This window comes from Conger conger, chromosome 8, assembly GCF_963514075.1.
Source record: "Conger conger chromosome 8, fConCon1.1, whole genome shotgun sequence".
NCBI lineage: Eukaryota > Metazoa > Chordata > Actinopteri > Anguilliformes > Congridae > Conger > Conger conger.
In genome coordinates, this window is record NC_083767.1 from 12,092,640 (window position 1) to 12,108,932 (window position 16,293).

Sequence of the window (16,293 nt, forward strand, 5' to 3'; positions counted from 1 at the left end):
TTAGCTGCTCCAGAAGACGTTCAACAGTGGAGCAATTTGTCAAGGTCGCTAATCCCGTTCAGTTTGTTTTTCTTTTCATGTTTCTGCCTGCCGCCTGAGAACTTTGGGGCATTCGTTTTCCTTAACGTGGGTGGCGGCAAACGTCTATCTAACCAATAGAAGAACAGATGAAAATGCAATAAATGCACAGGCAGCACGTTCAGACGGACGAACCCAAAATCGATTCTGGAATGATTCATTAACTACAATGAGCAGTTGCGATATTCCTAAATCTCCTAACGGGTTTTCGGTCGTCGCCTGAAAGTTACTGTCATGCCAGTCGCGGAGCTTCAGGTTCAGGACACCTCACTGTGCCAATATGCCAGCAATATCGCTGTAGCTTTAACTGCGTTCTGTGTCGTTTACCTTGTGTTGCATGAAATTAAATGGAGGCGAAATTTAGCCAATATTCCTCCAGGTCCAAAACCGTGGCCTTTTGTTGGCAACTGTGGGCATTTTATCACTCCTGGTTTTGTTTCAGAACTGCTCAGAAAATACAGTGGTGGAACATGCGAACCAAGAAACCTCGCAGTTCTGTTGCCACATATTCTAATGGAACAATCTCACATTTACGGTAATATCTGCAGCTTTTTTGTTGGAAAGCAACTGGTTGTTATATTAACAGGCTATGAAGTTATTAAGGATGCCCTACTAAACCGAGCAGATGTGTTTTCAGACAGACCCGATATTCCTATCATTACAATTCTTACAAAACGAAGAGGTAAGTCATGAAGCATACAAAATCTTAAATGTTGCAAAATGTACAATTCCGGAGTATGCATAAAAACGATACCGTCTATGGTTAATGTTGTCACAGCAGGAAACCAACATAAAACTTGACCTATTCATATGGAGCCAATGACACGTTTAAACTTCTAATCTGTTTTCCTGATAATTTCTCAGGGATCGTGTTTGCCCCCTATGGGTCAGTGTGGAGACAGCAACGGAAATTCTGCCACACCATTCTACGGAACCTTGGGCTGAGCAAACTGGGTCTGGAGTCCTGCGTCCAAGAGCTAGGGTTTGTCAAATCAGAGTTGCGGAAACGCAGCGAGGTAGGCATGGTTGACCTGGTTCCCCTCATCAGCACTGCAGTGTCCAACGTTATCTGCTCCATCAGCTTTGGCTGCCGCTACTACCACCAGGACCAGGAGTTCCGTACCATGCTGGACCTCATGGCCAGAGGGCTGGAGATCATCGCCGATCGGTCAGCTGTTCTTATCAACGTTTGCCCCTGGCTCTATTACGTACCTTTTGGCATCTTCAAGGAAATTCGAAAGGTGGAGACTGATGTCAGTTGTTTCCTGAAAGCAATCATTGCCCAGCACAGCTCCAGTCTGGACCCAGACAACCCTAAAGACCTCATTGACATGTACCTAGTAGAGACAGCTCGGCGGCAGGGCAAAGCAATATCTGAACAGGCCAGCTTTTCTGAGGATTACCTCTTTTACATCATCAGTGACCTATTCGTTGCTGGAACTGACACCACTACGAACACCATACTCTGGACCTTGTTGTACATGTGTATATACCCACAAGTGCAAGGTATGTAATCAGATTGTTTATTTGTAAAGCTTTACTTTGTGAGAGTTTAATTTGTCCATTACTTGGTAGCTAACATTGTTTACTCAACCTTTCACCACCTTTCAGAGAGAAAATCACAAATGTCAGAACCTTTCTAGAGTCACTAACTTATAGCGCTGCACGTGATAGCGAAATACATTGTTTGCTTGGTCTGTGTTGTGCCACCATGTACTTCAGAGAAGGTTCAAGCGGAGATAGATTCTGTAGTTGGGTTGGACAGACCACCATCACTGGAGGACAAGGCTAGTTTGCCATTCACAGAGGCGACCATCATGGAGGTACAGAGAATGACAGCAGTGGTTCCCTTGGCTGTACCTCATATGGCTTCAAAGACTACAGGTGAGAGAACGTCCCTTATGAATAATGAAATGCCATACTCCGGACATGAAACAAAAACACAAGCTGATCCACATATGAGGATCCCAAAAATTATGCACATTTGTTTCCTCAATGACTTTCTAATATCAGTGTTCAGCAAACAAGTTTCTGTCTGCTTTTATTAATTAAAAAGGCAGCCATGACATGACTGAATATCGCTGCTGGTTGTACTCATTTTCTCTGATGTTCCTGCTTTCTGTTAGTGTTCCGTGACTACACCATACCGAAAGGCACGGTGATTCTCCCAAATCTCTGGTCAGCCCTCCGAGACCCCGCTCTGTGGGAAGACCCAGACACCTTCAATCCCTTCAGATTCCTCACTGAAGATGGCCAAATTCTGAGAAGGGAGTGCTTCATTCCATTTGGCATAGGTAACATTACTTGCCGTAGGTTTAATGTGACAGGCAGTAACATGTTTGAAAATGTGATTCATTTAGACCCAACCAAATCACTAAACTAGAACTGGTGTGACTACCCATCGATGGTGAAATACACCATAAAGCGTTACACGATGGAGTCATTCTTGCATTCCTCTCGCACAGGCCGCAGGGTGTGCATGGGCGAGCAGCTGGCCAAGATGGAGCTCTTTTTGATCATCTCAGGCCTGATACAGGCCTTCACCTTCAGGCTCCCAGAGGACCAGGCTCCTCCACCAATGCATGGGAGGTTTGGTTTAACGCTGGCCCCATGCCCCTACAGAGTCTGTGTGACCCCACGTCCAGTCGTCCAGTGAATAACTGAACCTGGCAGAATCATAAATTTGACATCAAAAGAAAATGGCAAAAATTCTGCGCAAAACTGAAGGGGATGCTCCTAGCCACACTACAAATACACTATATATGCAAGAAGCCAGATCATTTGTTTATGAACAAACCCAACCCCCTTGTCAGCACTGTGGTGTCCAACGTGATCTGGGTGGGCACTGAACTGCACTATGGCAGCCTGGAACTAAACTAAATATTAGCAACATTAAAGAACCATCCAGTTCTTTACATTCAAGTCTGCCAATTTATCTGCAAACCATACATCTGTACATTCAATGCAAGTAGCTTATTCTTGTACAGTAAAAATGTAAGACACAATAGACAGTTTGAGCACTTTTGAATTACAGTAATCAACCATTACATCTCCTCACTTGAACAATAAATGCTAAATAAACTTAGCCTGTACAACACACATTGATAAGTCTTGCTAATTCTTTTGCACACTGATTTTATTCTGTCCATCCCACCCTATTTTTTCATGTATTAATATATTTTTAGTTAAGGCTGGCTCCCTTGAAGCTTTAAAGAACTTTGTAATGCTTCATATTATACACTGTGGGAAACGCAACAATCCGGTGGAGGGAGTGCGATGCTCTGGGCATCGTTCTACTGGGAAACCCCTGGCACTCATGTGGACGTCAGTTTGACACATGGCACCTACCTAAACATTGTTGAGGACCAAGTACACCCCTTCATGGCAACGGTATTCCCCAATGGCAGTGGCCTCTTTCAGCAGGATAATGTGCCCTGCCATGAACAAATCGTTCAGGAATGCTTTGAGTTCAAGGTGTTACCCTGGCTTCAAAATCCCCAGATCTAAATCCAATCTAGCATGTGGGATGTGCTGGAACAAGTCCATTCCTTGGTGGCTCCACCTCGCAACTTATAAGACTTAAAGGATCGGCTGCAAATGTCTTGGTGCCAGATACCACAGGGCACCTTCAGAGGTCTTTTAGAGTCCATGCCTCTGTTTTGGCAGCATTGCAGAGGACCAACAGCATATTACGCATAATGTTTTGGCTCATGTGAGTATTTGCTGATTTTATGCTAATTTCTCACCCATGGGATGCAAGAACAATAAATGAGGATGAATGCAGGAATTAATCAATGACTATGTTGTACTCCGAAGTGTTACCTAAACCTGGATGCATACAATCCTGTTCCATGTAACATCAATATATTAATCCTGTCTCGCTATTTGGGAGGTTCTTTCCTAACAAAACTGGAGTTGATGCTGGAAGACCACTAGAAATGTGATGCAATAATTTACAACATATAAAATGAAAGGAATTTAGTATTAAATGGGGAAAAATGATCCTGGATCAACTAGCAAATTGTCCATTATACGTTACACTGATCTGTATCTGAAGAGGTCAGTGAGAGTTCAGTGGCTTCCTGACCAGGGAACAGAGTCTGATATGCAGAGGAGGGTCTGGCACGAGGCAAAGAAAACCCCCCTCTTGCCTCCTGTGGGTTTTGTGCTGATGTGGAGGACACGCCCATTACCTTCATGGTCAGCAGTTGATTAGTCCACTCCTGCCTCTCCAGTAACTGCACAATCCTGTCCTGGCCACTGGCAGCAGCAGCACTCTGGACTCTGATACTCTTTGCCAGTTCACTCATACACCTGTTGCTGCGGGATACCGCTCTAACAAGCCTCTGCTGGATGCTGTTGTTCTCAGCCATCAGACGACACTGCTCTTGCTGAGCTGCCAGAAGGTCCTGCTGCACGGTGATTGCCGCTGCCTCCTGGGTTGTACTGTGAGCTTGGCTTTCCTCATACTGCAGGGGAACGGTTTCCAAATTTATGGGGGCTGTATCAGTCCTTTGCTGGACGACAATAGGCTCCTCCATCTCGGTTTTTATGATGTTCCGAGTCTCTCGGCTGCGATTCTCTTCATGTGCCTCTGTGGTAAGACGTAAATAAAGAAACTCACTTTGTATCGAATTATACATCACCGATGACTATGAAAAAAATAAATAAATAAATAAAATAAAAAGAGCCAAATCGATTCTGTAAAGGGCCATTAATGACAAACCTAAATCAAAACTAAATTTGCAGTGTGAAATCTTGTCACAATTAGAATTTCATAATGTTCATAATGTCCTTTCCAGAGTTCTTGAGACAAAGGCACATTATACATGCATCATACCTTTATCATGTATTGTTCATGCAGTGCCAAACTTATAATTATCCATAACAACCACTACATTTGCCCTCTGAGAACACCCAGCTCATACCCCTGTAGCACTTCAGTTACTCTAGTGATTCTCTGAAGAGTAGGAAGCCCTAGTTACAAACACACATTAGAGAACTAACTGACCTGCTGCAGCAGTCCGGTGTGGAGCTGCCCCCGGCTCAGCGTCGCTCTGCAACCTTGTGTGGAGCTCTCTCAGCGACGGTACCTCCCGGCGTGTGGTCTGCGACGCAGAAGACTGCCCGTCCCCACCCTGCGGCAGGTGTGTGCGTGCGGCCTGCTTGGCTCTGAACAGCTCGGTGATCTGTCCGAGGACGCTGACCAGCTGGCCCTGGACGGCCGAGGAAGCGCTGGCCTCGTCCTTCATCAGCCGGGCGTCTGCCCTGCGGAGCTCCATCTCGTCCCTCTTCATCTGGAGCTCCTCTCTCCGGTGCTGGCTCTCGCTCTCCAGCATCCTGTGAAGCGCTCCCACGTACTGCTGGTCCGAGTCCACGATGATCTTCTTCCACTCGTCGCTCGAGCACGGCGCTCGTTTTCTCTTCACAGCTGAAAGAAGAGTAAATGGTAAATGGCTGGCATTTATATAGCGCCTTTATCCAAAGCGCTGTACAACTGATGCTTCTCATTCACCCATTCATACACACACTCACACACCGACAGTGATTGGCTGCCATGCAAGGCACCGACCAGCTCGTCAGGGGCGTTTGGGGGTTAGGTGTCTTGCTCAGGGATACTTCGATACAGCCCGGGTGTAAAAAGTACAAAGCTCTTGCAGGGTCTGAAAAGTTTGTAGCGGTCCCCAAATTTAGCAGATAACACAGAAAAAACTTAAAGCATGAGCACAGCTAAGTGCCATCCACCATTTAAATTTAGCTTACTACTTTCAGGCACTGCTGAATCTCATTACAACTAAACCCAGTGTTACTCACCAATATTTGGCTTTTCATATTTTACATACGTCTTAACATTTACATAATACTTTACATTTAAACTTACCAGTCACAACAATGGTACTTTTTCGTAGTAAAAACAGACCATTCTGCCCACCTCGGCATCATGTGAAATACAAAGTGCTGTACAATCAAAGCAGAGGGGGGTGAAGGTTTTTTGCGAGTGGCACAGATATAAACTGTAGAAAAGCTGCAAACAGGCCATATTAAATGAACCAAGTGCATCAACAGTGACTAAATGTAAACAGAGGACACATTTATTTAACCAAACGCCGGCTTTCGTCTTTGTATGGGAAACACAGTGCAGTTGAAAGGCTCAGTGGTCCTCACTCCGGGTCCTGGAAAGCCAGTGTGCGCGGAGTTTTGTTTTCCTTTTAATCAGCAACCAACTCAGAGCCAAGAGACTATGAGAAGTAACTGTAAATAATTGCTTTAATTGATCAATTAAGTGCCGAGTAACAAAGAAATTCTGAAGCGACTTACCCTGGTTGGCTCTCGAAACCGGAGGCGTATGAGAGGGAGGTATTTCTTCGTGCATTTCCTGCATGATTGGCTGTTCTTCACCAAGAATTTGGACCTCTACTATTGGCTCGTCGCCTGTCAGCGCTGAATCTTCTAAAAAACAATATGTACAAAGTAGCGACATCAAATACTGAGCAGTAGCATGCCGTTGCAATGTTCCTTCTATGCTCATAATTACTAAAAGTAACGTAACGTGAATTAATACAGCGCCCTTCACGAGAGACTACTGCTGATTATCTGCCAGCCTACCGGAATGCACTACAAAGTCGCGAAGTTAAATATCGCCAAATAAATAATAATAATTTCCAAGTACTACAAAGTCTTGTTATGGTTGAGTGAAAATACATGAATCGGATTATTCGACCTAATTAAGTTACACGTTAAAACTGTTGGACTTGGCTAACTAGTTAGTTTAGCCAAGTTATAGCTAGTTTGTCAACGAATACACGAACGTTACATCGCAACAAGCTAGCAGTCTAGTACATAATTTAGGCTAGTGTAGTAGTGAACGGTCATAGCACTAGCTAGCTATATCATATGGACCAGTATTTAGCCAAGTTAACGATACAAACTGGCTGGCTAGCTAGCTAAATAATGCAGTTACCCGAGGTTGGCGAGGGAGACGACATGGCCTCCAGGATCGCCATAGCAGAATTCGACAACACGCTACGCCCCGTTGTTGTGGATGCTGGTCTAGTATCGCCCATGACAGAATCCATAAGATTGAACCATTTCCCCCCTTTTCGGTCTAGACCGCCTTGACTGATGTGGTCCTTGAGTTTCCTGTATTCTTGCTTTAGTTTCTTAACTTTTTCACGGCATTGCTTTGCACTGCGAAGAAATCCCATTGTGGAGAGTTCGGATGAAATCCGCAAAAATACCTTTTCGTTCCTCACAGACGACTCGAGTTCTTTTTGGATGGTAGAATCCGCCCAGACAGACAGCATTGCTTGGATTTCCTCCGGAGTCCAAGGCAGCGCACCATCGTAAACTCTCAACAAATCCATTATTGGGGAGATACTTATTATTTGGATCGCTTGTGTTGAGCTATTTAGCAAACACGTATTGTTTCCCCGTCTTACAAGCTTGCTACCAGCTGCAGTAAATCTATTTCCCAAGCGCCGCTGCTCTGATATGACGTAATCACGCTGCAAACTGATGCCCCCATCTCGGCATCGCATAGTACTGCCAGTGCTTCTTTTATTTTTTCATTTACTTGCGTCATTTTTATGTTCTCACTTATAAACCAATACATGACTGTCATATGTTCAAATGATACATGCGTTTCACGTGTGGCAAGTGGTTAATTAACTAGTTACAGGTTATTTCTTATTAAACAATACTGAACAATGGAGGCTCATTAGGGTATAACAGTTAGGAAGTTAAAATATGCAGCCAGGTGCATACAGAGCTACCCCACCTGTACCATCAGTAATTTTATCATTTATTTTTGTTGTTCCCATGGTCAAAACAAAAACTGGAAAGGACTTCTGCTTTTAGAATTTCCAGTTTCCTCCTTTGCTATTAATGCAACTGTTGAGATACAGCTCTGCAAGCTGTTTGACTTGAAGGATTGGAGCACACTGGTAAATATATATGCAAATAATATGTAGCAAAATTGAGATGCATTCTGTTTTATGGTGTATTCTTAAACCAAACAACTGCCCTGCTGCAAATTCCAAACATATTACTTATATGTTAGCTTTTTATTTAAAAATGGAATAAGCAGTATATGCAACTACCTTATTTCATATAACTGGCATCAGTGTTTTTATAGGTTTTTTTTTGGTAGAAATTAGGATCATTGACATAGTGATCCGGTTCCCTTTTTTTGCTTTTAAAATAACTTTGTTGAGGTAATTAATCAAACATGAAATGTAATAAATGTAAGCAAAACAGAAGCAATGCAAAAAGCTGGAAAGTAGCAACCTTCCAACAGCATCATACATTTCACTGTTCTGTGAGTTCAGTGACCTCTTTGCCAGGTAATGCACTCTGAGTCTGATATGCAGATGAGGGCCCACGATTGGATAAAGAAAACCCCCCTCTTGCCTCCTGTGGGGTTTGTGCTGATGTGGAGGACACGCCCATTACCTTCATGGTCAGCAGTTGATTAGTCCACTCCTGCCTCTCCAGTAACTGCACAATCCTGTCCTGGCCACTGGCAGCAGCAGCACTCTGGACTCTGATACTCTTTGCCAGTTCACTCATACACCTGTTGCTGCGGGATACCGCTCTAACAAGCCTCTGCTGGATGCTGTTGTTCTCAGCCATCAGACGACACTGCTCTTGCTGAGCTGCCAGAAGGTCCTGCTGCTGCACTGCCATCACTGCAGCCTGCTGCATTGTACTGTGAGCCTGGCTTTCCTCAAATCGCATGCAATCTGGTTCTAAAGGTATTTGTGCGGTACCTGTCCTCTGCTGGCCGTCAAATGACTCCTTGGCCTCGATTTTTATTATGTGTCGTTTCTCCCCGGTGTTTTCTTCATACGAATCTATGACAAAATGCACACAACTGTTGTTCTGTTTTGTATTTCACAACTATTCCTTATATGATTATAAACAGTTAGAGATAGTCCATAGTATAATACAAACCTTATCATTCAGTAATATCAAAAGGCTTTGTTTGTGTGCATAGCGACACACTGGTATTATGTGCATGGAAAATACAATAATTCTTCCTGTTCTTTCTATGACTAAGCTCTAGCAAAAAAGGGGAAACAGGCATGCAAACTAAATAGCCACTACACATTAATATAGCAAACAGACATATGCTAGGCTTCATCCCCTTCAGGAATCCCATACTCAGATGATTTTGTGCTTTAAAAAATCTCAATTAAATTTTATTTGTACAGTGCTCTTTTGTAGAAACAGTCACGAAGGCACTGATACACGCTTTCCTTTAAATGAACGAACCTGTTCCAGCAGATTGGCGCTGAATTCCCATCTCATCCTTAATCAGTGGCAGCGCATGGGATTCTCTCCTCGCATTACTCTCCCATCGTGTAGATGCTGTTAAAGAAGGACAGTTTCTCCCTTGAAACGCAAGCCTGCGCAGCGCAGTTTGCTTGGCTTTCATTAAAATTCGCCGACGTTGATTATTCCATCTCTTCATTGCCTGATGCACGGTCCTCTTGTGTCCATTTTGCATAGACGGAAGAGAGCCAAACAGAGCCCTATCGGAACCAAACTGGGCCTCACAGGCACGTGTAGATTCATTTTCCATTGCAGTATCTGGGCTGTAATAGGTGACGTCACATTCAAAGTTGGCTGTCGGTCTGTGTCCAAGGACCGAATCCATGGTAACATACCACTCAGCATCCGTTTTTCTGTCCTGGTCTTTTAACTTTTTGTACTGTTGTTTGAGTTTTTTTATTTTCTCTCGGCACTGTTTTATACTACGGTGAATACCAACTGCCGCCAATTCAGATGTGATCCTACTGTAAACTCTCTCGTTCCTCACTGTTGATTCAAGCTCTTGCTGGACACTTGAATCTGCCCAAAGTGTTAACAGCACCTGAGCCTCGTAGGAAGACCAGTGAGTTTTCTCTCTGTTACAATCGGCGAATGCAGCCATTGTCCTCTGCTTCTGCATGGTTTCCTTCTTCGCACAGCTTTGCCGTAGACTTGGCTAACGTCATTACGCAATTATTTAACTCCGCCCCTGGCCTGGTTTACAACGGGGCCAGCACCCATCAAGTTACCAGGCTACAACATCATTGGTTCTCGCTTGGTTGTACGGGAATACTACGAAACCAGGCGCAACGAAAATGAGACCGCAATCTAGGTCTGCAATATAAAAATGTACGAATTAAAAACGGGAGGGTAGTGTTCTATAACACCAACACAAATTGTGGACAGTACCCTTGTAGCCTACCTCATTTTGCGGGAAATCCAATATTAGTGCTGTTTTATGGCGTAACACTGTTGTTCAAATTCACAGATTCTTCCAATGTGTAGATCGGTTATTGTCGTTTACGAAGTAAATATGTAACCAACCTGGTTCACTGCATCTGTGCAGATTCTGCACAGCAGGACAACATAGACGCCCTACATCCAGGACTGACGTTTATCAGCTACAATGCTGAATGTGGGAATATAGCCCACTGTAAATAATGCATTGAACAAACAGCCCAAGCGCATGTTAATGCGGTTTCCATTGACATAGATTTAATAAACTCATGGCTAATTCGTCTACGCTTATTTTGTCTTTAAAAATTGCAATTCCGTTTCAAATACGGGACCCCATACGCTTAATACTAACCCTATGCATGGTGGAGAAAACTCAAAAGACAGGTAGCTATGTTATAATGGAAGTACATCGACAACGGTATCCGCAAGCTTTAGATATTCAACCCGCAAGCTTTAGATATAACCCGCATAACACTTCAGTAACTTTAATCATAGCTGCACGAATAATGTAACCATGTGCATTTCATAAGATTAGTCTTAATATTTGTTGCACTTCAATTATAACTTTCGGTAGGGGAATAAAACATCTTATGGACAGAGATGCTGGCTGCACCTCTAAGTATGCTAAACAAAGCAACAACAAAATTAATAAAACAAAATAGGCTACATTTAGCTTCAAGCAATCATTTCTATTGGTAATGTCTCAGCCATTTGCAGTGTCTGGTTATATACCCGTACAGTCATCACTGGGCAATTCGTTTATAGTATCATTACGTTTCTTCTGTTACCCCACATGACAGGGTTACACTTGGTGGTGGAAGTTTGAATTCAGAATGTATTGTAAGCGACCACAAACGTAATTGCGTGATTCAATTAGAGACAGTCACAAAACACAATATGTGTATGTATTGATTGTTATTTTTGAAAAGTATTGCATTTGGACATAAAATATAAATGTCAATGGTATGATAGGCTACAATGATTCAGTGATACATTTACCGTGATTACAGCTATCTGACAAACGTGAAGAAAACAAGAAAGATATGAAAATGTTTGATTGCTTGTACATGCAGTTTGCACAAGAGGGCACCATAGTATCATAAATCCTATACTGGACGCTAAGTGTCAGAGAATATATTTTATATTGACTTATTAACTGAGTGGTATAGCATATTGCTAACATGAAAACATTTCAAATAAATCGGTACTTGCAAAAAATAAAAATAATAAATTGGAATGCAATATCATTATTTAATCTAACTGGCCGCATGTCTCTCCTTGAGCAATTTCATATGTTCCTACTTTTCTTGGTTATATATCATATATAGTAGTTTCTATACATGCATTTTTACATTATGGACTATTACATACTTTTCTTAGAACCTAGGCGATAACTAAATATTTAAAATGTAAACATGTATCATGAATATAGAAAAGAAATGGAATGTAGAATATTTTGATGTTTTCTTTTGTTGTTGTCAATTTGTTAAAGAATACACTTGGTAAACATCTTGTTAATTCCAATCACCTTCTTATGCATTGATTTGATAAACACAGTTATACGTATGTACATGCATTTAACATCTTACCATTCTTTTTAATCAGCAGCCCCTTTGGGTCTTGAGCTGGGATCGGTGCTTGTGTTTAATGGTTCAGTATAAGATGGCAGTAAACAAGTCAAGGTTAATATTCTGGAATTTATATACAGTATGCCATACTTCATGTAAATCTTGTAAATTATGCAGTGATTTATTCTCTTTGAAGGTTGGCTAGCATTTGCCAGGAGAACCAGTAGATCCAGTTAGATCTATATAAGAATGCAACAAAATATATACATTGAAACCCCTGGTTTAGACTTCTGGCCTACCTACCAAATAAGAAGAGCATACAAGAAGTAGATTGATTTCAGGACATGCCATATTTGTGTTGGATAAATATGATATAGAATCTTGCATCAATGCATAATGTAGTATTACAATTATTCTCCATTATTCTAATGCATTGTTAGAAACAATAGTGCAGGTTTTGTCAATATGAGACACAAGCAACAGCAAATGCATGCTGAAGATGTTATTGTGTTCTCATACCATTGACAAAATCACATAATGGTGAAAAATGAAAATACTATCACAAAAACTCCTCACTGAAGACAGCAAAAAGAAAAACAGAAAAAGAAAGAAAAAGGCTGTCTTCAGTTCATGGAGGTTTACTTTACTTCCCCATATCATGCCTGTCATTTGCATTAGACCATAGACATCCATCCACACAGTTCTATACCATATGATTTCATACAATACTGAGCATATCATAACATATTGACACGACAGTTCTTTCACTCTGACACTGTTCTGTTCAAATGGTACCTTAAAGACTTGCTTCGTGGTAACTACATTCCTCTTAAAAACTCAGTCAATAGTGTCCAAACTGGCAGTGATGATATTTTGAACATTGTCTTGAATGATTTTGTATTTTATGTCTTTCAGGCAGAGGGCATTATTTACAATATCAGTTGCCCGTTCAACTGTACATTTTGCTGGTCTGCCATCAGGATATGGTCTTCTCTGAACTCTAGTGTACAGCAAGAATATTTCCCATGATTGTAGTAGTACGTACTGCAAACACAATGCCAAAGCAGGCTGTATTTACAGCATTTGATTCTATAGTACAGTATACTATGGTTCATTAGTCTGTGATTACAGTAGTACATAACCCGCTCTCCCTCTTGAAGACAGGTATAATTGATGCAACTGTTGATCTGCTCAGACTAGAATGAACCCTCATGCCTGCTTCTCTCAACACAAGCCCATTGTTGATTACAATATCCACAATAGTTGCTCTTATTTCATTTACTGTATAACTGTTCAACTTCTTTGAAGGTCTCGTCTCTCTCCTACCTCACATTCACACACCCCTTACATCTCATAGCTGTCTCTCCTACTCCCTCGGCTTTCATTTTCTTTGATATAGTGCCCTCTGTAATGTTTGGGACAAAGACCCATCATTTATTCATTTGCCTCTGTACTTCACAATTTGAGACTTGTAATAAAAAAAAGTTACAATTATTGAGCTGATTACATAATTATGGTTTGGTGTGAAAATCTGAAACACATTGGTTTTGTGTGTACACTCCATTGGTTGCAAGATATTCACATAAATATTCTATAAAGATTTAGAATCCAACACAAACAAACTTCAGTCAATGCTGCCTTTTTATTTTTGTAAAAAAACATGGTTTAAACACATTGAAAATGTAACAACTTGGAAGCAAAGTGCTCTACCAAGTTGACAGTAATTTAAAATAAAACAAGAAAACAATGCATCTGTTAATACTAAAAAAATCAATGACTTATTACAGAAATGCTTGCATGGAATTGAAATGGCTTAAGACCACACTATTAGCTACCAAAACAGAAGACAAATACATTGCAATAAAAGAAAGACGGTCAAGTGCTGAGATAAATATATATAATTTTTCCATTTGTCCATTCAGAACAAGAAAATATAGGCTTCAGAGCACCTACTCTTGTGACTTTGTCCTTATAACATCTGTAAAAATATCAAAGTAAGTGACGGGTCCTGACATTGTTTTATAATGTACACATATTGGGATCTATCGTACATCCGACAAAGACTGAGAGGTCACCATTTGTTACAAATAGTTATCAAAAGAAGCCTTTTTTAAATTTGTCATTTCTACAAGATGCTTCGACAAGAAAAGACAAAAATGTTTTGTTCCTGTCTCCAAAGCTTATTTCAGATTCATATATATATAAAAAAATAAAAATTGAAATAAAAATAAAAAAACCACCACAACATATACACCAAGAGAAAAAAAACAGATTAAAATATAAAAGCATTCAAAATAAATGTGTCACCGAAATGAAAGCCAATAAACATTGAGCATTTTTGCACTGCCTTGCCATTTCAAATAGTTTTTACCAGACAATTCCTTGACAACGTGATCCCTCAAGTGTTCTGAACATTAGCAAAAAAGACGGGAACCATGATGTGGTTTAAAACGAGGCCTATGGGACTATGTGCAGAATAGGTTCCAGATAAAACCTAGAAACAGGTGTTGGAAGAGAAGGTGAAAGTCTGACAAACAGTTACTGTGCTCTTGCTGAACAGTGGCTGGTGACCTATCAGAAACAGAAGACTTGTTCTTGTGGTTTTCTTTGTGAGCATAGTGTTCATGTGAAGTCCCTACGTGTGTGATTGTCTTTACAATTCACCGTCTTTGTCTCAGTGGCTGCAGATGTGAGAGAATTGTCAAGGACTGGGGGTCTCCCTGGGACTCAGGTGCTGGAGGAGGCGTGGGTTTGGGGGTGTAGGCTGTAGATTCTAGCAGGCTTCCATCTTTAAACAGGGGCCCATAGCTGCTACCTTCACTTTGCATGTGGAGAAAGTGTTTTGTTTCCCTCCTAAAAGAGACAGAGAATCAAACCTCATTAATATCCAGAATCAAACAGATCCAGCCTGTTTGAACACTGAAATTAGAACCGTTAGGCACAACAACTTCACATAGGATCAATAAATATAAAATTTGGAGGTATATTCCAAACGACATGTGTTGAATCAATCACAATTGAAATATTTACGTAATAAGTTTATATAATTTTGCATACAAAATTATAATGTTACAAAGCATATCTGAATGTAAAGTGTACAAAAGTACAAATGTGTGTACTTTACAAAAGTGGCTGATGTCTGAATAAAGTATGTATAAGAGAGAAAAGAACATAGATACATGGATGTTAGTTCACATACACGATTCATTATTGCATTTGATGTTGCCTTCATACTTGGGTAACTTCATAAATAGGCTAAAACAAAACTGAATTTGAATTCAACCACAGGCCCTATCGGCCGCACCGTCCTTATACATGCTTTGTCATAGCATCATGAACAATTTAGTAGTATCATGCATAAGTTGACCCAGAATCCAGAGAAGAGCAAGCAGCTCAGCAAGACTGATGGAAAAAGTAATAATAATAATAAAAATAAAGAAATAAAAACAAGCAAAAAACCACAAGAATTGTTGTTCTTGTACTCCATGAACAAACACAGCGATCAAGTTTCTATCTTGAAAAGAAAACACTGGCCTTCAGTACCTCTCAGAGAATATAGAGGGCAGCACTGTTGTGATCGAACAGCTAAAGCAACGCAAGAGGAAAGCGTAAGTTCCACCAAAGGCCCACTTCGCAGGATTTTGCAGCCTTGCTGTGGTCCTGTGTTTATTTATCACAGGATAAATAACTTGAAATGTATTCACTGAACTCTGATTTATGGTTCTCTTCACACAACTATCGCACTGACAACATGGTTTGGCACACATACAACAGAAATGCAGGCAGTGAGTACGGATTGCACCCAAGAATCTTTTGCTCATAATATTCTCAAGCTTTATCCTAATATAGAGAAATCAAAATGCAAAGTTTTGATTCAATAATCAGTATGAAGTGACATCTCAGTCATCCACTGCTGCCAGACACTGTAGCCAAACCCATCCCTCCACACACAGAAAACGCACCACACCCAGAAACATCCCAAACACATTTTAGAATAAGAAATACAGGCAAAAGTAGGCAGACACACCTTTGGTAAAAATCCTAGAAAAAGGTAAAAATACTCCATAGTATGCCTTTAAAAGAAAAAAATATAGGTGCTAACACGGCCCATGTGCTTGTGTTTAGGCAAGCTTTCACCTGGGACCACAGCGAGTATGGGGGCGACATGGCTCAGGCAGTAAGAGCAGTCATCTGGCAGTCGGAGGGTTGCTGGTTCGATCCCCCGCCCGGGCTGTGTCGAAGTGTCCCTGAGCAAGACACCTAACCCCCCAAATGCTCCCGACGAGCTAGTCGGCGCCTTGCATGGCAGCCAATCGCCATTGGTGTGTGAGTGTGTGTATGAATGGGTGGATGAGAAGCATCAATTGTACAGCGCTTT

The 16,293-nt window shown here is 41.3% G+C and overlaps 3 protein-coding genes across 10 annotated transcripts in view; 1 reads left to right on the forward strand and 2 right to left on the reverse strand.

Moving 5' to 3' along the window:
* Positions 1-120: 120 nt before the first annotated feature.
* On the forward strand, positions 121-3,466 carry LOC133135717 (cytochrome P450 2U1-like). The gene is made up of 5 exons (XM_061252938.1): positions 121-760; positions 943-1,584; positions 1,801-1,962; positions 2,205-2,372; positions 2,544-3,466. The coding sequence occupies exons 1-5, from the start codon at positions 313-315 to the stop codon at positions 2,732-2,734; spliced, it is 1,611 nt and encodes a 536-aa protein (XP_061108922.1). The 5' UTR covers positions 121-312; the 3' UTR covers positions 2,735-3,466.
* On the reverse strand, positions 1,588-10,062 carry LOC133135716 (uncharacterized). Of its 4 annotated transcripts, XM_061252934.1 has the most exons (5): positions 9,352-10,062; positions 8,847-8,930; positions 6,397-6,528; positions 5,090-5,509; positions 1,588-4,672 (listed from the first exon to the last, which is right to left on the reverse strand). In XM_061252934.1, exons 1-5 carry the CDS (start codon positions 10,028-10,030, stop codon positions 4,107-4,109), a joined length of 1,881 nt encoding a protein of 626 aa, XP_061108918.1. In that variant the 5' UTR covers positions 10,031-10,062; the 3' UTR covers positions 1,588-4,106. The 4 variants fall into 4 exon arrangements, with proteins under 4 accessions (XP_061108918.1, XP_061108921.1, XP_061108920.1 ...); XM_061252937.1 differs by lacking the exons at positions 8,847-8,930; positions 9,352-10,062 and adding an exon at positions 8,530-8,821; XM_061252936.1 differs by lacking the exons at positions 8,847-8,930; positions 9,352-10,062 and adding an exon at positions 7,317-7,879.
* A 3,476-nt stretch (positions 10,063-13,538) lies between these two features.
* LOC133135604 (lymphoid enhancer-binding factor 1-like) overlaps positions 13,539-16,293 on the reverse strand; it is a 43,605-nt gene continuing 40,850 nt past the window's right edge. For all 5 annotated transcript variants that reach the window (XM_061252748.1, XM_061252747.1, XM_061252746.1 and 2 more), the window contains one exon: positions 13,539-14,768. In XM_061252748.1, the coding sequence (XP_061108732.1) occupies positions 14,689-14,768 (80 nt within the window). In that variant the 3' untranslated portion in view covers positions 13,539-14,688. The remainder of the gene's footprint in view (positions 14,769-16,293) is intronic.